Source organism: Diadema antillarum, unplaced genomic scaffold (assembly GCF_040938485.1).
Source record: "Diadema antillarum isolate AM-2024a unplaced genomic scaffold, OU_Dant_1.0 scf00000107, whole genome shotgun sequence".
NCBI classification, from domain to species: Eukaryota; Metazoa; Echinodermata; class Echinoidea; order Diadematoida; family Diadematidae; genus Diadema; species Diadema antillarum.
In genome coordinates this window covers 710,001-733,841 of record NW_027270996.1, presented here as the reverse complement: position 1 = coordinate 733,841, position 23,841 = coordinate 710,001, and the positions used below count along the sequence as shown (strand labels likewise).

At 40.5% G+C, this 23,841-nt stretch overlaps 1 protein-coding gene across 1 annotated transcript in view; it reads right to left on the bottom strand.

Moving 5' to 3' along the window:
* LOC139719182 (uncharacterized) overlaps positions 1–23,841 on the bottom strand; it is an 89,505-nt gene that overhangs the window by 23,266 nt on the left and 42,398 nt on the right. The window contains exons 2-3 of the mRNA XM_071630615.1: positions 23,487–23,546; positions 5,590–5,741 (exon numbers count right to left, since the gene is read on the bottom strand). Of these exons, the coding sequence (XP_071486716.1) occupies positions 5,590–5,741; positions 23,487–23,510 (176 nt within the window). The 5' untranslated portion in view covers positions 23,511–23,546. The remainder of the gene's footprint in view (positions 1–5,589; positions 5,742–23,486; positions 23,547–23,841) is intronic.

The following is a 23,841-nucleotide window of genomic DNA, read 5'->3' as shown; positions in this document are numbered from 1 at the left end:
GCTTAACGCATTTGCCAGCCGCCATAAGAACATAGATAAGTAAATAATGAGATTATACTGCTGAATCCTGATCATGATTTAGATAGATTGGTTTCTGGATGTTTCTAAATTCTTTTGTTAAAACACTGGACTTGACTTACTCCGATTCCCCTCCTTTTACCCTCCTCATCTACCCCTCCCTTCCGTCCCCCCCCCCCCCCTCCCCATCCATCTACGACCAACCCGCCCTCCGCTGTTATGCAATAGGACGGCAATAATATTTCAAGAAATGACTCCTTCGATCAATGTTGATAGAAAAAAAACCCACCAGCACCAACAACAACCACCACCGGTTACTAGTAGTTCGCCAGCTCTTTCTGTATGATTAGACTTTGAGGCTATTTTCGGAACGAATTTCCTGCCTATGCCCGGGAAGAAACACGGCATAACAACAAGTTTTGACTGTCATCCGCTACGAATAAGATGCGGTCCCCGTTGTCCTTCAACGCTTCCCGAAAATAAGTACAAGGTAATGAACATGCTTACTTGGAAAACATACTTCTAGGCAGATGAACTATCACTAATGATGTGGGATCATTAAGAAGAAAAAAAAACAACAACAACAGCAACCTGTTGCAAAGATTGACGGTTAATAGTGTTCCAGCTCATATGCAATCACATTATGGACCATCATCGCATTATAAACGCATACGTGTAAATGTGAGTATATACGTGTGCGCGATGTGCGCATTCATGGGAGTATATTATTCGATGAGAAGGGTACTTGTATTTTTAATTACTTTTCGTTATTCTTATTTACGTCAATGAAAGGCAATTTGTCAGTCAGTTGCAATTATATCTTTTTTCCAACATTCTCATATTATACCCTCCTCGGAGTATATGCAGCTACAATCTACGTATCTCTATGTTGTAGTTCATTTGTGTACAACTAATTATTGTTTGAACAAAAATATGAAAATTTCTCATATTCTGATATCATTGATATAAAGGTAACAGGAGAAAACGACATTCTCTTCGCGTCGCACAATAGCACTTTAATTCTTTTGCACTCATCTCCGATTTACATGGTTTTAATAGAATAGAAATAGATTATAGGTCTTTCAAATGTCACTGTTGATCGCTACAATAGTTCTGTTAAAGTAAAACCCGGATTTCCATGATGAAATCAAATACACTCTCGGAGGAATGAATTTAACTGTATTATTTTGATTAGATTAAATTAAATCAAATTCAATTCAATTCAGTTGCAATTATTTCCATCCAATAAAAGGAAACGCAATTACATGGTATACACTGGATAAATCATATTATTGACAAAGAAATGCAAATCATAAAGCTTGATACAAAGTATATGAACGAATGAATGTATCATGATATAAACAATGCATAATATACTTTGCCCCGGCAGCGGATCTTATGACTAAAAAAAAAAAAAGAAAGGCAAACGAAAACCAAACAAGGACAACGACAACAACAAAGACAATGGCAGCAGCAGCAACAGCAGCAGCAACAACAACAACAACACCGTTAACAATAACAACAATATTAACAACAAAAACAATAACAATAACAATGATTACAACAACCGCAACAACAACAACAACAACAACATCAACAACAACAACAGTGAGCTACGATCGTCCGGTGAACTTTCGAACTCCCAAGGAGGAAGGAGATGGCTGAGAAGAAGACGAAACACAATCCTCCACCATGGGGAGGATTATAGGAACTTCGGTGCACCCCTCTCCCCTCCCCTCCACCCCACCCCCACCCCACCCCACTCCTCATCTCACCTCCATTACACTATTATAGACGTCACTGTACGTCGACCTCACTTCCGTGAAGACATGGAGGTGATGGTGATGGTGGTGCCCGCCATGCGTGATGACAGTGCGAGGTGTCATGTAACTCATCACGGAATTCTTCGGGGTAGATTTTTTTTTTTTTTGGTAATCTCCCGACACATCATCTTCCTGGTCACTCCGTCTCTCTTTCTTCTCCCTTTTCTTTCTTTGTTGTTGTTGTTTTTGGTTCTTCTCATCTCTCCCTCTGCCCCCTCTCTTATTCTTTGCTTGCTCTCATATCTCCATCTCTCTTGGTTCTTGCAGACAGAAACCTTATACGGTGTCATCTGAGAGAGAATGGGGTATCTTTATCATTCTTTTTTAACATCAACACCTTCCGCATCTTAACCACTGGTTACTTCCCTGGCCCCTTCCCTCTCTTTATCTCCTCCTCTGCTCTTTGTGCGGAACTCCAGCAGTTTCTTAGGAACACTTTAATAAAAAAGAGAAACGAAAAATAGAGGACAAGATCTTTAGTCCTTCCAAACTCTCTTTCTCCCTCTCTATTAATCTATCTTTGTCTATCTCTTTTTTTCTCTTGTCTTTTCTCCTTTCTATCTCTCAATATCCCTCTGTGCTCAACAACAGAATCGAGCACGGTATCAACTCAGAAAAGGATACACAAAGATGTAGCATCCTTTTTCCCCCTTCCCGTCTTTCTCACGCCCTCATAATAATTATGTCTCCCTTCTCATATCTTCTTTTCAATATCTTCCTTCCTCATTTATCTCTCTTTCTCCATCTCCTCTGTTATCATTCTCATTCTTTCTTAATGCCCCTCTCCTGTATCAGTTCTTATCCCCTGCCTCCGGTTACCTGTAAATTATTGAATGATATGCCTATCGTCTTCTCGTGGTTCTTGTCTTCTTCTTTCTTTCTTTTTTCCGCGCGGAAAAATCGTCCAACCAGTGGCGTATCTAGGGAAAACGGCGCCCGGGGCAAGCGCGAAAATTGCGCCCCTAGTCTGAAAAAGTGTTCAACCTCAACCCCATCCCGGTAGGGACTTTTAGAAAAAAGGTTCACATATGCTTTTTCAAGCACTTAAAAGGGGTCTTTTGAGGGTGATTTAAATGTAATAAATTTAGATAAATATTGGCGAGCGAGCGCAGCGTGCGAGCCGAAAATTTTTGTATATTTCGCGTCATCATCACGTTTGGTTCTTATCTTCTTCTCTTTTTTTTTTTTTTTTTGATAAATTGGGGCGAGCGAGCGCAGCGAGCGAGCCGAAAATTTTTGTATTTTAGCTTACAATACATGGAATTCTTGTCATTTTTTTGCTTATCAAATCTTACAATTGTAATCAAGATATTGTGATGGCCTTATAGATAACGATTTATACCAACAAACTTAGGACTTGAAAAAATACTCCAAATTAGTACGCACGAGTGAGCCGAAATTCGTATATTTCCGCGCCATCATCACGTTTTGTTCTTATCTTCTTCTCTTTTTTTTTTTTTTTTGATGAATTTTGGCGAGCGAGCGCAGCGAGCGAGCAGAAAATTTTTGTATTTCAGCTTACAAAACATGGAATTCTTGTCATTTTTTGCTTATTAAATCTTACAATTCTAATCAAGATATATAAGTGACGGCCTTATAGATAACGACTTATACCAACAAACTGAGGAGTTGATAAAAAATACTCTAAATTATTACGCGCGAGTGAGCCGAAATTCGTATATTTCCGCGCCATCATCACGTTTTGTTCTTATCTTCTTTTTTGATAAATTTTGGCGAGCGAGCGCAGCGAGCGAGCCGAAAATTTTTGTATTTCAGCGTACAAAACATGGAATTCTTGCCATTTTTTTGCTTATTAAATCTTACAATTCTAATCAAGATATAGTGACGGCCTTATAGACAACGATTTATACCAACAAACTGAGGACTTGATAAAAAATACTCTAAATTATTACGCGCGAGTGAGCCGAAATTTGTATATTTCCGCGTCATCATTACGTTTGTTCTTATCTTGTTTGATTTTTTTTTGCGCCCCCCCCGTAATGTTCGACACCTTTTGTGCCCTCGTTTGATCCAGCAGGCGATCGCTTCAGAACGAAAGAAATAAAATTGCAGCCGCTGCTCCGTGTAACATTTTGCCTTCTAACAATGGCATGTGTGAACACGATATACATTGTCATTTGTCCGCGTTATCATCACGTTTTGTTCTTATCTTCTTTTCTATACATTTTGTCGAGCGAGCGCAGCGAGCGAGCCTAAATTTCAGCTTACAAAACATGGAATTCTTGTGTGAACACAATCAACATTGTCATTTTTTGTTTTTATCTTGTTTGATTTGGTTTTCTTTCCCCCCCCCCCCCCCCGCCCCCAGTCCGGGCGAGTTTTTGGTTTTTTTTTTCCTTCTTCTTCTTCTTTTTTTTTTCTTTTTCTTTTTCTTTTTCTTTTTTCGTTTTTTCGTTTTCGGCGCCCCCAAGGAGTGGCGCCCGGGGCACGTGCCCCCTTGCCCCCCCCTAGATACGCCACTGCGTCCAACTGCTGTATCCCAGTCCGCTATTCAGAGGGCGGCAGACAGGGCCTTGTGAGGTGGGAAATCACGGTAATCCAACGCTCATGCATTTATTGATACGATTCTTTTGTGCTTGCTGACAGACTGTTGCTGCAAAGGATTCATCAGAACCGATAGGGGGCCAAAATCGCGCCTTCGGCAAACAAAAACAAGACGATAGAAAAGACAACTGTTTACTCTAGGAGACAGGTAACAGACAGACAGACAGATACACACACATTCACTCTTAGATTAACATCGCGAGAGTGAAAAGTAGCTGACATACGTGTTTCATTAACATCAACAATAATTACGTCGGTCCGCGTCTAATGACAGAGCCAGTTATGTGTCAATTTTTCCCGACTATATCACATGCATTTTCTCCCATTCAAGTATAATTTTCACCTCGCTGTTGCCAAAGAAAATGAAGGTGATAATCATACCGACAACGAAACGACCTGTAATTGTAGCGATGAGGATACTATATGGACAAAGAACCATTCTACTTGAGTGGTGTCACACTGTGAGGGGATATCAGAATCGATTACTGCAGGAGTATACACCTCTTGTGTTTTACATGTTTTAAGAGCCTCGGTATTCACGGTATTCTGCCCCAGAACGCAGCGATCAGACTGATGTGAGTGAGTGTGTGTTTATTTGCTTTAAATGAGAACCATCAATGTGATGTGTCATTAAACATGTTATTCAATTGTGTAATCGAATATCACCATATTCATACTTCATTCTATACACTGTCTCCACTATACCATGAATACCAACGACTGGTTGCTATATAATGTGCTTCAAACTACGACAACGAACTACATACCACTGCTAAGTCATTAACGTGCTTTCGATGCCGCCTCGGTTGTGTCAAACTACAGTATACGGAAGCAAATTTAGGAGAATTGCAAAGACCCAAAAACAAAGAGCAGAAATAGCTTAGTAGGAGAGAGAGATAAGATAGATAATAAATACACAGGTAGATCACAAGATATGATATATATTTGTCTGTGTACAAAACATACCGACAGACATGACAGACAAAAAATGCCCACTTGTAAATCATATATATTTACATAGACAGATAGATACATACATATATGTAGGTATAACAAATAGATAGATAAAACATATATGAATAGGTAAATAGGTAAAAAAGAAAGATAAACAACTAAATTTATTATTCAATCATAATATCATATTTCAAAGGTAAAAAACAGGATAGATTCATAACATTCTCACCTGTTGAGCCCCCGTTTTCCCTTGACGCAGTATTTACAGAAGAATATGACAGCGATGACAAGCGCCAGCCCCCCGGCGACGCCGGCTATGAGTATGACGACCGTCAGGTAGGGGTTCTCATGAAGTGCACTTGCGAAAGACTCGTTGCCTCGCTGGGGGTATATAGGGGTGGGTGGAGGGGGGGGGGGGGAGAGGAGGGTGCAAACAGAAAGAAAGTTGCGATTTAACAAATAGCACTCTTTAATTTAGCATGGTCTATCATGTCTACCGCTTTGTCAAATATTAGAAAAAGACCTTGAAGAAAAGTTCCATCCCACATAAATATCATGCAAGAGTATGGGATATCAAAATTATGATATTTCAGTATCAAGTAGCCCTAATCATAATAACAAACCAATCTAAACAGAATATTAACCTGCCACGCTGTAAGCAATTATCTAAAATTCCTTCCTAATGATTTATTTTCCGAGCACTTGATGTATCATCTAGAAAATAATGAAAAGAGTAACACAAAAGAAAGAAAAAGTTTTTGTGTGTCTTTCTTAACCTTTATTTTCAACAATTATTAACACTGTTTTGCGACAATTCACTATATCTGACGCATCCAGTACATCACATGCGAAAAGCAAAAACGAATGTGGCCAAATCGTTTGAGATTACTGTGAAAACTCCCAGTTTGGATTTCAGTTTTGGATAACTGTATACTTTTCCCCTCTCTTAAATAACCCCATTAGTAAACCCATAATCGTATCCTATTTACATTTAATGTTTTAAACGTTTCCTTCTCAATAATCAATGTTTAGAACCTGATTGATTTCAATGTAAGGGCATGCATCATGCACGACCACCAACTTTTAGAAAGCGTGGAGATCATAGGTTTCGTAACTGACGTTCACAAACATTAAATTGACTGTCCACATCCATCTTCCAGTCAGTTTCAAGTGGACCTGCCATTTTTCCCCCTCAGAGCATTGATAAATGCAACAAGATTTTTAATTTGAAACAATGTAGGCCTATACATGCTTTTGATTCGATAATTACATTTAGTTTTCACCTCATACGATTAATTGTTGCGTACTCGAGATTAGTAATTTTCTTATATTATGCTATGTTATGTTCTGTGGAAAAAGGAAAATGAAAATGAACTGAAATTGAATTGAAGTAACCACGGCAACGATATAGCAAAGGAGACGCTTCAAAACGTAACATTTGATTAAGGGATACTTCGTTATAATCGGTTACAAAACACAACGCATAAGATGATACAAAAGATATATTCGATAGAATCCGTAGACAAAACCCAACGACACACACTGAAAACCAATAAAGAACACCATATATTATAGGACCACGTATCAAACTCAGTCAGTCTGTGTGTAGCAACATCACCGTGCAATCGACGAATTCCAGTCACTAATCATTAATTCCTGTTGAAAAAAGACCGACGACAATGGATGAAGAAAAACATAAAGGACGGGAAAAGACATATATAAAAGAACGAAAAAAAAAACAAGACGTGAGGAAAAGGAGAAACATACAAACGAAAAGAACAAAAAGAGGACACTTGAACAAAATAAAAGAGCAAGGCACACTGCGTCAAATCCTTTGAAAAAAAAGAAAAGGAAGGAAAAAAAGCAAAAGTAGCAATGCAAATACAGCGGTTTGCTATCGATTAACTCTAACTCCTTTACAAGCGTGGCATCTTTGTAATGATAGAATTGCTAGTCACGTGCGGTTGACTCTGCAAGCTATCACCCTCGACCCCCTCCCCCACCATCCCCCTCACCATCACCTCTGACGGCTATATCTCCCCCGAGGGTATGAATACTGAGAAATCGGAAGAAAGGGACATTTAAGAATATGGGTTGATTCAGCTGGTTCGGGGGAGACACATGACCAGCTTCGGTGGGCAATTGTTCATCGGAGGAAAAGTAGGTCACGACAAGGGTATGACACGCTATAGGGGGCTCAGTCTCTCCTCCGTACGTGATTTAAGTCACACCCATTTCATTTCAATATGGGTCTGCGATTGTTCAACGCAAAACACACACAAACACACACAGACACACAGACACACAAATAAAACACACACGTGAAATGTCTCGGTGTCTTTACCAAGTGTGTGACATAGTTTACAGAGAGACGGTAAGACGAGTAGCGTGACGAGTTCCTTTGAGTCAAGTTCGATTCGCGACAGGTGTTTACAGGATGTCTGTCCACAGGCCGAGGCAGAGGATAGTGCGCATTTGTCACGGAAATATACCTGTCACGGCTCTCTTTCAACCCCCCCCCCCCTTAACTTGGCGTTATAGATGAACCTTTACAAACTTACGTATATTTTGCAGTTCGATTACCTCGTTCAGAACTAGAATCAGGTTTTGTCGTATTTTTTGTGAACACCAGAGATATAGTCGAATCATAATTTCACTTTTCCATAGTAAATACTAACAAAAAATGTTGCGATTAACCAAACCGAATAAACCGAACGTTTATGATATTACTAAGCGTTTTTAGTAAGCTTTTGTGAGAGAAGAGGTATATCCAATAAGTGCTTTGATCTGACAGTCTGAAGTTTGACTTGTCCCAGACTCCAATAAACTAAAGACCAAAGTCGCCTCCAGATACATTTTTCTTTTTTGCGTCTCAAGCCGTAGAGCTGCCTGCCAGTTCACAGTAGAAAACGTCTTATAGTTTTACTGCAAAAAAAAGAAAGCAAACGCCACCTTCGTCAATGATTAACAGCTACCGCTTTTTGGGGGTGGGGTTTTCAAATTTACAGACTATTCTTTATTTGCTCATTACGTCACCGATGGGTTTCACGTACTTCAATCTTTGGTCCCCACGCTAAGATTACTGCCCACATTGATAACGTACGAAGCTCTTGGGTGTAAGCTATTATGATCATGGTCCCTTACACGTGATGCATGAATACATAAAAATACAATTTAGCAAAATATGACCCAGGTCGGAATTCGTCGACAAAATATCCAACACACGGACACATACGCTGCTGGTGCATGAGAAAATAAAGTTAACTGACTGGTATCCAAGTTACGTAACAGGACCCCCTGCTGATGAATTGGGGATGGTGCGCATTTAACCCTTAGTCATGAGCTCCATACACACAAATGCGTTAGATATCAACATTTAAGCACAAGTCCGTAAACTATGGTCAAAATCGAAAACATTCCAGTCAAGTAACAGAGATGTAAGAGTCCCTCCAATTCGAATACTTTCATATCTACGGAAGCAAGTCAGTTCGCTTTCCGGCGCTAGCCCTCTAATAATAACCGGGGTAAAAATGGTGTTTTACTCACATAATCGCATGATCCAGCAGATCGAACTACACACCTGTTCGCAATGAAATTATGAATTTGATTTTTCCGCGTTCTACTTTGCTGTTACTCATTGTGATGCCTGTTGAAAACAGGCGCATGCGCGCGCACACGCACACAAACACACACACACACACACACACACGCATAATACATGCGTTCAGCACTTTCACAGAATGTATGTTCACCTTCACCAAAAGAACGAGACTGTTCTCAGCTAACACTATCCTAGTCCATTGCTAAAAGACTAGAATCTGATATAAATTCTTCACAAGCCAGTGAAAAATGTAGATAATGAACAATCGCGAATCAAACCATGGCTTTTTTTTTTTTTTGCTACCACGCCCCTACAAATGAAAGAGAATGGGGTGGAATTTGTCACTCGAGGAATTTGTCACTTGAAGAACTTTTAAGACTTGCAAACCTGTTTGACAAAAGAAAAACAATGACCCAAAACAGAACGCAACAAACGTCGTAATCACCAGGCAATCTTTTAAGGAAAGGTGTTAAAGTTAATAACATGCACCCATACAGGAGGTAAGAGTAATGCCTAACTTGGGAGAGGATCCGGTTTCTTCTTGACTGAAAGGAGGGATCAATCACCCCTCATCTCATACCTCATTGATACAATCCGCGTTCGCCTCTTCTCCAGCCATGCGGCCGATGAACACCTCAGTCACAACAGGACCGTTCTTATGCTGCGGTTTCCTGTCGTCTGCGAGCAGTCCCTCTCTGATTTGCGAGCACACACACACACCGGGGGGATACACGAATCAATTCGTGGTATGGTTTACCCGGTCATCTGCCAGTCAGCTACCCTCTGATTGGAATTGACTCGGTCCCCCTGCGTGGTGAAGCGATCCCATCCATAAATCATGCAGCTCGCTCTCAGTACGAGTTTCGGCAGATAAATTTCTCACAGAGATAGATTCACTTGTGGAGATCCACTCACGTTAATAAAAGAAGAAACGGAGAGCGCGGTGATATTGATTCGTCAGAATGACCACGGATAGCATTCGCCATTCAGAAAGCGAAATTTATGCTGTGCCGTGCCCGCGCGCTTTCTTCACCGAGAGAGCGTCCAGTGCAGACTACCACGGATTTTCACTCCAGTCAGTCCTTTATGTCAAAGGGGATTCCGCACATTCCGTTTTTTCCCCCTCGATCTACCTGTCTAATGGGCAAAAATGCAACCGAGTGCTGCCAAATGGTGACGCACGGAAATGAAATCCTCCACGCGCGTTCGGTGCGGATGGGTTGACTTCGGGTGTCCTCCGTTCACCCATAAGCATTCGCCTCCCACACTAATTTCGCTGGGCATCATACATTAGCGCCGCGTGTCGAATGGATGACGTAACCCAGTATTTTGTCAGGTACGTATAAGCTCCAAGACAAGGACTGCCAATACGCATACTTTCTGGCAGATAATTACGCTTATGAAATAATCAGCCGATACAATGACTGCCGTACGTTCACCTTCGTTCATGTCAGCCCGTATTCTCGCCTTCCATGGCAAAATCATCTTGCTGTATCATACTTCCTAACTGTTGAATGCACGCTCTACACAGGAAGAGAAAAGGGCTCGAACTTCTCGAAACTCTATGAAACGTAACGATTGTAGCTGATATCATTGCTGTATGCACACAAGTTTGTAGACGCATTCGGCGCACTTTTGACAATTAAACATGCGTGGCGTCTTCAAGTTGTAGTTGTGGATAGTTGACCATTTACTTTGCACACATTCCGTCTGTGGATCATTGGTAACCTATCTGCTGGAGTTCATGGGTGATTGAGCCAGAGTGTCGACCTGCCTTACCATTGGCTTAACAGGCTGCCCCCAATATTCAGTACAAGGATGGGGCACAAGCCAATTCGAAAGCGACAGTCTGATGGTCATCTCTTTTATAGTAATGCCACGGTGAATGAGTGGTTTCATACCAACACCGGAGACAAGTACAGTAAACGTGTCCTCTGCCGCTGCTTACGGCTGATCATTCATATGATGGCGCTGTAACGGATTTGACGGTTCGAACCACCCACGCATTTAAGTTGACATCGCAGTATAACCAGCGATTATTATTTCATTTTATTCACCAACTCTGCCTCTTCCTTCTTCTGTTTTTCTTCTCTTCTCTTCTTATGTCTTTCATGCCTCTCACATTTTTTACAATTCCATTCTCAATTTTTCTGTCATCGATGTATTATGAACGGCTCACGTGCGTGAATGCTCGGTGTTGCATTGTGGAAAGAGTTGTGTTGAGTTGCTGGCGACAAGGGCCTCTTCCAGATCTCAGGCAGTGGGACTTATGGCTATCTCAACCGTTGGTTATCAGACCTTAGTAAGCCCCCGGACCTTCCAAACGGCGGCGGGACAAAAAAAAAAATCCCATATTCATCGAGGCATGAGGGGCATGAATATGAAAAATTCGCCCCCTCTTTCCCCCGACTCCGCTGCTCGAAATCATGTTGCCGCGATGGCTTGCCGCTTCACTTTTGACATTTCCCCCCGGTAAATGTTAGTGCGGGACGAAACGGGGGTTGACATTCAGCCAGAGCGCCCTGCCTCTGGTACTGATTAACATTTAGAACTGTAATCCGCAACGTCCATCGACATGGGAAAGGAGAGGGAACACGCGTATTCGTAGAAATGCATGCGCAGCATCACACAATCGTTGCACCACGCATATTACAATATGACGTCATATCGCATCGGATGGGATGCACAGAAGGACGTGTACGTAATCTCCAAGCGGCGACGTAATAAGCAAAATGCACATATACCTTGTGATGATAAATATAATGGGTATGTGCATGACATATTCTCTGTAAGAAGCATCTTATTACAGAGGTTTAGAGGCGCCCCGCGCTGATCTATTATCTAGAAATGTCAATATGGGCTAGACTTTCGATCCTACAAATATAACCCCCTCCCCCCCCCCCCCCCACGCACACACATACACACCCCACATACACACAAACATGCATACTCCCGTAATGCAATGAATGGAATATTCATGCACCAACAATTACAGTTCGGATAAGCTAAGATCCATCATCGAATGATTTGAGCAAAAAAAGAAAATGGATCGCTTGTTTTCCCTGAAAATTACTTTCTGCAGCACTCTTTTGATTGCATTTTCAGGAACAGACGACTACAAACCACTCAGATGATTGGACGACCGTCATTAAACGTGTAGTGCTCTGGCAATTCATAAAAGCGACATCGGAAATGTTGGGTCAGAGAGGCTACAATGATTCTTCCTGATAATCCCTTAATACTCAACGGGCAATTGCAATAGTTATTCATGGCGCGTTATGTTACACGGAAGATGAGAAACAAAGAAGCAAGCAACATTTTTATATTGCCCTTTTGTAATATATGCAGCACGAACAAACGGCGGCGGAGAGTGAGCAATATTTGTTTACTACATGTATCAATTTCCTCTCTATCCCTTGCTTGATGTACAAAGCGGCAAATGTCCGTTCAATGTCTGATCGGCCGCTATGGGGAGCAAACGCTGTGAAGATATAGTGTTCGAGGCTCGAGACACTATGAACAGCAGAGCTTGAGTTCGAATCATGTCTGGTGCTCAAACAAAGTCGAGCATAAGGCTACATTTATCTATAGTCTCCCTTGACCAAGGTGCTTTAATGGATGGACCAATAACAATGGTGTTGGGCCAGTGGCAGTGGTATTGAACCAATGACAAAAGTGTTGGACCAATGACAATGGTATTGGGCCGATGGCAATGGCATTGGGCCCATGATGATGGTGTTCAGCCAATGATGATGGTGTTTGGCAAATGACAATGGTATTGGGCCAATAACAATGGTGTTGGGCCAATGACAATGTTATTGGACCAATGACAATGGTATTGGGCCAATGACAATGGTATTGGGCCAATGATAATGGTATTGAAGCAATGACAAAGGTATTGAACCAATGACAATGGTATTGGGCCAATGACAATGGCATTGAAACAATGACAATGGTATTGGGCCAATGGCAATGGTATTGGGCCAATGACAATGGTATTGGGCCAATGATGATGGTGTTCAGCCAATGATGATGGTGTTAGGTCAGTGGCAATGGTATTGGGCCAATAACAATGGTATTGGGCCAATGACAATGGTATTGGGCCAATGAAGATGGTGTTCAGCCAATGATGATGGTGTTGGGCCAGATATAATGGTGTTGCCAACTCTGAGGAGGCTATACCTTAACCCCTTATGTGCCACAGACTTTGGACAGTGTGCACAATGCTATAGGTTCTTTTCTGCGTCAATCGGCACTCAAAGCACACAAAGGGTTAATAGTTGAGGATACGATTGATTGATTGATTGATTGACTGACTGATTGATGGATGGACTGATTGATTGATTGATTGTCTGACTGACTGATTGATTGATTGATTGATTGACTGATTGATCGATCGATTGATTGATTGATTGACTGATTGATTGATTGATTGACTGATTGATCGATCGATTGATTGATTGATTGACTGATTGATTGATTGATTGATTGACTGATTGATTGATTGATTGATTGATTGACTGACTGATTGATTGATTGATTGATTGATTGATTGATTGACAGATTTTATTTTCCGTTTTAAAGGCAATGGCTGAATAGCCCATCACAATCCAGCGATGCCAACGTGACATCGCTGGTCTTCCATGGGGTCCAGAACATCAAATTTACAAATACAATACAATACAAAAAATGAAATACATAGATTTAAAAAAAAGAAGAAAAAACATATTCATCGCATAATACAAGCTTTATCCTCATTACGCAGATCGAGTATATCTGTATTTTCGCGCTGCTCTTTTCGTTTGAGAGACCTATAACATACTGCAGACAGACTTGCACACCCTGGTTTTGAATCTAAGCAAAGTCACTGAAAAATGAAGATAGCTATATGGTCGAGTAAAATTTGAAATACGAAGCGAAAGGTCCAACCACTTAGAAATCAGTGTTTGATTAACCACTGCCACTCTGTGACTGAGTTGACTTTTGACATTCGGACGGGGACTAACCAGCTAAGATGAAACTTTATGGTTTTGTAGGAACTACAAAATGTCTTAAATCTTACATATCTTAAGCTATTATCTAGCTGTTTTCTCGGCTTTGCATCTTTTCGACTTTAACCCGGAAACGCGGATATAAATACACACAAGCCCACGCATGCACATGCAATACACACATATTCATAAGATCACTGAATAAGTAAATGAATCATATATATATCATATACAAATATACAAATAAATGAATACATATATATATATATATATATATATACTACATATATATATATTAATAACAAATAGTGTTTTGCTGTTTACAGTATATGGATGGAAACGTAGAACTACTTTGTAGCACTGCTGTAAACAAATCTGTTTTATTTTTTTTTCCCGACGAGTCCGTAAAATGTCACTGTCGTTGTTTGCACACGTTCTTTCGAGCCACGGAGCGAGTGGCGGCCTATCGTGTAGTACTTCTCGTCGGTCGCATAACTTCAACTCGAAAGCCATAATTTTCTGTCAATATTGATGTGCGGCCGGGAGTCGTCGTAGACCAATCGCCTCTTCAACATTTTGTAAACACACCGTCGACATAATCTCACATGACACTTGACAAACAAACTGGATAAAAGGCTGCCGGTAAAGGAGCAACTCCAATTACAGAGAGAGAGAGAGAGAGAGAGAGAGAGAGGGGAGAGAGAGAGACATACTGTGATGAACAGACAGATAGATAGATAGATAGATAGATAGGGTAGATAGATAAAGATATAGATATATAGATAGATAGATAGAAATATAGATAGTTGATAGACAGATAGAAAGATGGATAGATAAACAAATAGACAGATAGATAGACAGACAGATAAAAAGATTGATTGATTGATTGATTGATTGATTGATTGATTGATTGATTGATTGATTGATTGATAGAAAGAGAATATGCCCGAGTGATTAAGAGAGAGAAATGTGCGTATATGTATTAAAGACAGTGAGAGAGAGAGAGAGAGAGAGAGAGAAAGACTGTGTGCATGTGTATGAGACAGAGAGGTTGAAAGATTGAGAGATGCGTGTGTGTGTGTGTGTGTGCGTGTGTGTGTGTGTGTGCGTGTAAGACATACACACACCTACAGAGAGTATGTGTGTATGTGTGTGCGTGTATAAGGCACAGAGGGATGGGGAGAGAAAGAAAGGGCTGATAATAGATATGAATAGTATTACCGGCGGATTAGCCTAAAATCAAGGCTGTACCTCCCAACATGCCTTTCTTTTGATAACTCGTAGGAGTCAATTTTATTTGAAATGACGACTGCCGAATATGTGCCAATATTCGATTGCTGGAAAAGAGGTTTGGGCTACTCCTAATTCAAGACTAATTACATTATCCTTGCTAAAGCAAGCGTATTCAATAACACACAAACACAAACACAAACACATATTTTTTTTTTCATCAAAACATAGTATTTACAGTCTAGAGAGGACAAATGAGAGAAAAAAAGAGGACGGCGAGGATTTTAAGAAGCAGAAAACAAATGGAGCAAGGGAAGGTGAATACAGAAACGCCACTTTTCATCACTTGTTAAATTGGCAGCCAGGAAGCTAAGAAGAACTGCAGGGAAAATATAGTAGCAGATATGGATATGGTGAAATCTATTTCCTCTTTAGTGCCCAGTTGTTGAATGATGGCAAGATCTAAAAATAATCGGAAACGACTGAAATAGCTGCGAGTGAAAGAAAAGGCGTCATTGTGTCAAATATCACATTGACAATACACGGTGTCATGTGCAGACGACAGGATGGTGGAGGAATCATAGACACCCTGTACAATGCCCAGCGAGTGCCGTGAGTTGCCATGACAACATCCGACATAAAGATCGAAAAGTGAGCATGACTTCGACCCGATCGCGACCAATGGCGATCAAGACTCGAGGCGTGTCGGAACTCGCAGCACAGGGAAACGTGCATTGGGACGAGCAACAGACGTCGAGCAGATAGTGCGATGAACCAGAAATGGAAAAAAAAAAACAGAGAGAAAAGAACAAAACAAAAGCGGGACGAAGTCGAGGCGAGGAAGAGCGGGCAAAGCACGCGCCTGGCTATCTGGTGATGTTATTAAGAATCCAGTGACAATATTAGATGTAGCTCCATCTCCCTTTTTCCCAAGAAGTCCTCATTATTGGAGATGGATACGCTCATGCGCGCCTTGAACAGTCCTATCTATGCTCTCCTCCATCTTTCCTTCCCCCCCCCGTCTCTCTCTCTCTCTCTCTCTCTCTCTCTCTCTCTCTCGCTTACCCTCTAGTGCCATATTGGCAAATATTCTCATATTGCCTTTACTTTCACTGATTCTGCATTATGTTAATTCATCTGTTTATGAAAAAAAGAACTAAGGAGACACCACGGACGCATTTCCCTCAGCAAAGCAAAAAGTGTAGGGGAAGGGGTTAAGAGATGACATGGTTTCGGCCGCCCAAAGAAGTGATATATTCTCTCTTAAACAAAGAGACATCTAGCGGGCATGTCATAAGACATTAAGCTCTTTCCGTAGACTGGATGATACACCAGACTAATCCCCGGATAAACTCAGACTCCGGATGGGCAATCTTTGGTGTTTGTTAGTTTGTAGATAATTTTTTGCTTCCTATTTTCTGCTACTGCATTCCCATTTGTTATATTAATGTATATTGTCTTGTACTTAGATGTTCCTGCACTGCCAAAATTCATAACAGCTCTGGAATCCAGACAAAACTAACCATGTAATTTTAGAGTAATACAGTAGTAATATTCGACGTAACAATTTATTGCAATGCTAATTCCAGTTCACAGACTAGAATCTGCAGTGATTACAACATTGTAACAGCAGTTAAAATCATCACTGTCGTCACAATACAATAGTAGCAAATCTGCAAGAGCAATCATGCCTGATTTTTCCCCATGTGCACGCTGCCTGAGTACACCCCATCGTGCAATTACGGTCGCCTTTTACTGCATTTTGTGGGCAAGAACGGACATTGAAGACAATGAAAAAAAAGGATATTCTTTTGAATCCCCTTGAAAAAGGGAAGAAAAATTCTTCTTCAGAACACACCTCTTTGTATTGTATTGTGAGCACATGTGTGTGTGTGTGTGTATGTGCTTTTGTTTTGTTTTGTTTTTGTTCATAGGAAGGAATCGTTTTTGATCAGGCGAAGATAATGCCTCTTGTTAATACATTGTGACATTTCGGCGCACTTGTCGTTAAGAGCTTTTATATTTACCTTCTCTCAAAGACTCGGGAAGGGGGAAGAAAGTCTTATCGACGGTGAAGGAATGAGTTCCTTTTCTTTCTTTTTTCCTCCCTCTCCATATCCTCAAGGGAGTATGAAAAAATCCCATCTTGTCGAAAGTGAGAATAGTTAGAATCGTAATGGCATGTGCGCTCCACAATGATCTTTTTTCCGCAAAGTGGGTTGACAAACTGGGAAGGGAGAGTGCAAAACGTTTTCCAGCATGCCATTGCGTAAAAAAGGGGGTGTCGCGGGAAGGTGGAGGGAGCGAGCGGGAAGGGGCGGGAAAGGGCGGGATGTATTAGAAACATAGCTGACGACCTTTCGTCGAAGGATGTTTGACCTCACAAGGGGTGAAATGGTTATCCCAATAACTTATATATTCTTGCACAATCATAAAGATGAAGACAGAAAAAGGCGGGAAAAGATGATAGACAAAAAAGAGACAGAGAATCAAAAGACAGAGTCAAGAGTCAAGAACAACAGAAAACGTAAATATAAGCAAAACATAACCAAGAAATACAAGAAAGTGGAGAAGCAACAGAAGACAATCAAGACAAAAACAAATAAAAACATACAGATGGGAAAATGAAACGAAAAAAAAATAGAAGAAGAAACACATGAAAATATATTAACATTTGAAAAGTTTAACCGCAAGACGCGGGTGAAGCGCATTTTAATAATTTTGAACTACGTTCATCATCAGATAGAGCAAAATAAAACCTTTCCAGTGATGCCTCTATTGTTGCACAACAAGGAATGTTCCTGAGGTTATGGTATAAAATATTCAATATTATCTTTGTCTTTGTTTTTAACAGCTTTAATTACAAAAGCTCAAATTAACAAGAATAAAGTTAACTCTTTTCTGTGATCAAGCCCTTCATAAAGACAAAGGTGAAGAAAGGAAAGAAGAGGGAGCGAAGGAGATGAAGAGTTAATGGAAATAAACAAAATTAATGAGAGGAAAGAACGAAGGAGGAGAAAAAGAAGAAGAAGAAGAAGAAGAAAGCGACATAGGAAAAGAAGATGAGGAAGATAGGAGGGAGGGGAAAGAGGGAGAAAGGCAGATGAAGAGGAAAAGGGGAAAAGAAGCAGAAAACCATCTCGCGGCGTTGGCGATCGCACTTACAGAGTATTATGGACGTAAAGGGATCATCAATCAGTTGGTATCGCTCCGACTTGGCGGGAAACCCATCACAGACGGGCGATAAGGATATCTGTCTCTCGCGCAGTTTCATTAGTGGATTTAAGTTTTCAAGAGGCTATATCTCTGTGATGATTACTGAAAGTTACCAGAAAAAAAAATGATGAAGATATTCAAACGTTGAAAATTTAACATGAGACGGAGCGGGGAGCCGAGCGATACAGTCAGGCGTGCCGACATATATATAGTTATTTAGACATGCTGTACGTACGATATCTATTTTACTTCAAAATAATACACAATATATCACGGTGGAATTCACTGACAAGGTTTGGGAAGGTTTTTAAGTAAGAGCTGCAGCCTGGCGTAAGGTTAAAAGTATGAAGATATAGAGATCTACATGAAATGAACAGGACACACGAACTCCAAACGTACTACACTTCTCGTTCCAGCCACGCCCATCCCCGTCTACCAATCTACCGATCGTTATCTACCGATCATAGCTTTTTATAAAGGACTAGCCAGATTCTCGGTGCACTCGCCTCAAGCATAAAAGAATGAACACGACCGTCGTGGCTAAAACTAAGCAACAAACACTCACACACACACACACACACACACACACACACACACACACACACACATACACACACACACACACATACGCACACACACACACACACACACACACACACACTACAGAAGCTTCTCACGAAAATGTCCAGACGTCCTCTTTGCATTTCTTTTCTTCTACCCTTCCTTGGTCTCCGTGGTGGCATTATAGTCTAAAGAAAATCGAACAAAAGACTGGTCAGCCGCCGAGTTTCATATCTGGTCAAGATCTCCATCTTGGGTCTAAGTGTTCTTTCCTCTTAATCAATAAAACACCATCACCAACTGCAGAGATAAGCCAACGAGGCCCTTTCTGCTGGATTATGTATGTCTGCTTTTCTCATTTCTACCCCATCAGTTTTGTTTTATTGCGTCTTCCATGATTTTCGGCTATATTGAATTTTCATCAGGTCCTCGCTGCCGCATGGGCTGATCCACTGCAGCAGGTGACGGGAGAAGGCCGCCGTAGCCTCGGGGCTCCTCTCCAACACCTTCGTGCAAAGAGCTTCTAATACTCTAGTTTAACTCGCTGTCTCGCACGGGCCGCTCGTCGCTTTCCGATTTTTTTTCCTGTGTTGTCCTCCCGAGTCCTTTTTTACTTTAATGCATCCATCTATTTCCATGGCGACGGAATTGTGGTAATGACGTCACGGGACGCCTTGTTCACTTCCGAGAAAAAGCAGAGATGCGGGGCGAGTTGTAGTCGCACGGCCGCAGACCGTGGGGCCTGTGGGAAACGCGAAGCCCTCCCAAGCATAAACGAAGCTTTCCGGCGAACCACGGCGATGGGTAGAAATCCCCCTTCCCAGCGGAGTCAGTAGCGAGTTTAGCTAGGGTTCACAGCGAGTGTGAGAACACTACAGCGCTCCAATTCTTCATTCTGGTTTTACCCTAATCGATAAAGCTTTATAAGAAGCTAAGAAGATTAAGCTAAGATGAGAAGATAAAGCCTTACAAGAAAACATTAAGTGTGGTTTGACTGTTGTGCATGAACAGATAATGTCTGTTTGAAGTATTTTTCCCTGAATGATTACACACCAATTGACCTTAACATAGTACACATTGGCATTTATTAAAAATCAGAATTTCCAAGGCCTCCCCCTTCGTCAGGAATCTAAGTTATCTTCACAGTGATATTAACAATGGCGTAATATCATATTGTAGCGTGCCACGCTAATAGGATATTAATACCATCTTTTATATCACTGTACATCCCGCAACCCTCCCCCTTCCTCCCCTCCCTTATCGAGCATTTGGCATCAGAAATTAATCCATTTTTTTTCATAGCTGCATATCAGACACTCGGTAGAATGTATTATAACCATGCATGCAGCTTAGATTGTTCGAACTATAGAAACCTAGTTGAACTACGCCCTCAGGGTTCCTGTATGGGGGGGGGGGTAGGAAGATGGCGCACCAATCGCGGATTGACTAAGGAAACAGCAAACGCAGTTTCATCGAATGTCTATGGTACAGTATACAGCCACGATGAATCAAAGATAACTATTACACATTCTCACTGCCTTTTAGGTATACTAGTATGTCCTCCTTGTGCTGAACGCGGTAGTCTTATCTTGTGTGCCCCATGCCAATAGGCCTGTATCGTTAAATAATCGGGCCATTAATGGGTATACGTAAACAAATTGGATCACTATATCTCTATCAATGTCGCTGGCAAAGAAAGCTGTATTCCAGAAAATTCCTCTCTTTCTTTTCACGTGGAAATAATCTTGATGTCTTCGCGCCATTTCTATTGATTTCCCTTATGTACAAAATCATTCTTATTTTCTAATTTCCAACTGAACCACTACAGTCACTCTTTTATTACTCAGGTACTATAATGTCTTCATATTGAGAATGAACAATTCAGCTAAGCAATATATACTGCACTTTGCTATTTTACATCAACATTCATACCCAGTAAAAGATTTTTCGTACCAGAATATGACAATAAAAAGAAACGTGACCTGTGTGTAAAGTTGGTCATGAAATTGTCGCTTAAAGCATTCTTTGCCATATGCAGATAAAAACACAAACCCAGCTTTAGTGCTTCAAACTAGTTCTTAAATGACAGTTATTGATTAAACAACCAGAGTAAAAATTTTAACAATATAATATAATCAGCATAATCGATGTCAAGTATTGTTGAATATACAACATATACAAAATGTGAACAATAGTTATCATAAAAATACTGTCTAGAATAAACCATCTACAGCAATGCATGGTTTATTGAGAAAAAATAGTGATATCTCTTTATATTTTAGGCTTTATTACGAAATTTTCGCATGGTAGGATGTTTTGTGATATAACTGACCTACACATATAATGCATCAAGATACCTTCAACATTTTTAAATGACTGCTTGCAATGGTAAACAGTACTTAAAAAAAAATCAAAATTTTAAAGGAGTTTAATGTGAAACTAAAACATAACAGAAACTCGAGTTCACGCGCAAGCGAATCAGAACTCTAAGTTCGATGCACTAGCTACTTTTGGGTGTTCCTTGAAAGCCTGACTTCGCATCATTGAGTTAACATTTTCGTTTTTCTCGGATGCAGTATATTCTTGATTGGTTCACCATATCAAGTCGAATCATCCAGTGTTATCACCATGGCAGTCATCTAGGGCTTGAATATCATATGGTTACCATGGCAACGTAGACAGTGGGAATGTATGCACTAGCTCTGAGATAGAAATCGAGTAAAAAGATGAAGAGAGAGTTGATAGATACCTTGAGTATAGTAAATTAGATTATTTGCTTCAAAGTGTCATACGAATATCTAGACGATTGCATTTCAGATGTATCTAATTTGTTTTGAGAGGAAATAGCTAACATCCATCTTGCTTCCACTGCAGAAGCGATTGTGCGTGATTTGATCAAATTAAAATCCGTTAGACTGAGATATTCAGGGCCAGTTGTGCACACAGGTTTGCAATTATTGCAAGGTGCTACGGCAAATATATAGCAGCTTTAGCAGCAGCCAGACAACAGTTGAATGAGCTACGAGCATTGCTGTTGCCATGGCAACTGGCATTGCTGGAAAAAAATGGTTGCCAACATCATCCTAGTGAAACATACATCAACGTTTGACTTTTTTTTTTTACTGCCCTGCATTAAACAGTCACATGGATTGATTATCAATCACGAGGTAAGATGATTAAAACCTCGAACGTACAATGCAACGCTCCGAGCAACCGGTTTAGACGGCAGACTACACGGGCTGAGATTGTTCAGTCTATAATACATGCGTTTCCCGCCTTTTAACACCTTTCCGCGTGGCCCCGTTTCCACACACAATCGCTCGTTTGTTCGTGTAAAGCTTGACGGTGATCGACCCATACAAACGACTTCATAACGGGGAATATTCGATCACGAACCGTGGATCGCAATCACGCGTCGTTCCGATGAAACTCAAATTCTTTCCTTCCCTCCCTCTGCATTATTAACTCCGGGTCCCTCTATCTCTCCTCTCTCCTTCTCTCTATCTCTTCCCCTCTCTCTCATGGTCATAGCTACATGTACATCATGCCTCTCATTTACAATGATGTGAACAATGCTGTGACACGTGTATTATGTCCGATGAGGAGAGATCAGAATAAGATATTATGGAGATCAAAAAGCAGAACACAATAGGAAAGGTAGGGGAGATCAGAAAAGAGGAAGAATGAATTGATATGAAATAAACAAAGAATTTGAAGTGGATTTCACTTCATAGAATCTTCTTGAATATATATATATATATATATATATATATATATATATATATATGTATATATATATATACATGTATATATATATATATATATATATATTGAAAAAGATTCTATGAATATATATATACATACACATGTAAATATATATATACACACACACACGTATATATATACATTATAAATATATATATATATATATATATATATATATAGAGAGAGAGAGAGAGAGAGAGGGAGAGAGAGAGAGAGAGAGATAGATAGATATAAGAAATCCTACCGCGTCACTGATTATTGTTTTCTGAATCATATCCCTGAAGAGAAACCGCGCTGCATCTCAACTTTTGTTTTCCTTTCAATGATCAACATTTTGCAATTTTACGCTGGTCTTCTTTTTTTCGTGCGATTTATACTTTCTTCAAACTAAAATGGCACCTAGCATCTTGCAGGATTTGTTGTTGTTCACGCAGCCACCTCACTAAGAGACTACAAAAAAAGTGCGTGTCTCCCGGCAACCACACGCCAGACAGCTGTGACTCTTCCAAAGCACTCGGAAATGAAGATGATGGAAAGTGTCTTGGCTGATGACACCATCGATGCTGCATGCTTACAGACTTGAACCAGACGCCTAAAAGTCAAGGGCCCATGGTCTAAACCAACCGACCATCAATAGTTCATCAGCTGACATGCTGTCCTTCACCAGATACAATTCGTTGCAACTTTGCCAACTTTTGAAGTTTAATCTTGTTTAATGTCGTATTATTCTAGTAATACAGTAATGCATTTATTTACACTTACCGTCATTCCGTCCCTCGTCGCCATGATGTGTCAGAAGAATTGAAATTTCATCCGATAGATCTAGAAAAGAACGAAAGACCAAAAACAACACTTAAGTTTGGATCTCCAGTGTTTTTTCAAATAATGTAGTCGATACTGTCTGACGTAGAATTTCACCTGTGACATCGCAAGCGGGATAAACTTTAAATAATGTTTCCAAGCAACGACTTTATACTTCAGATGAAATTTCACTGGATAAGAAAACCATAAGCGTTTGATAGTCGTGTTTTTTTTTTGTATGATGGCAATGTTAATCTGAAATTGCACTTTCATTGTCAAATCTGCACAACAAAAAACACACATAATACCCGGACAG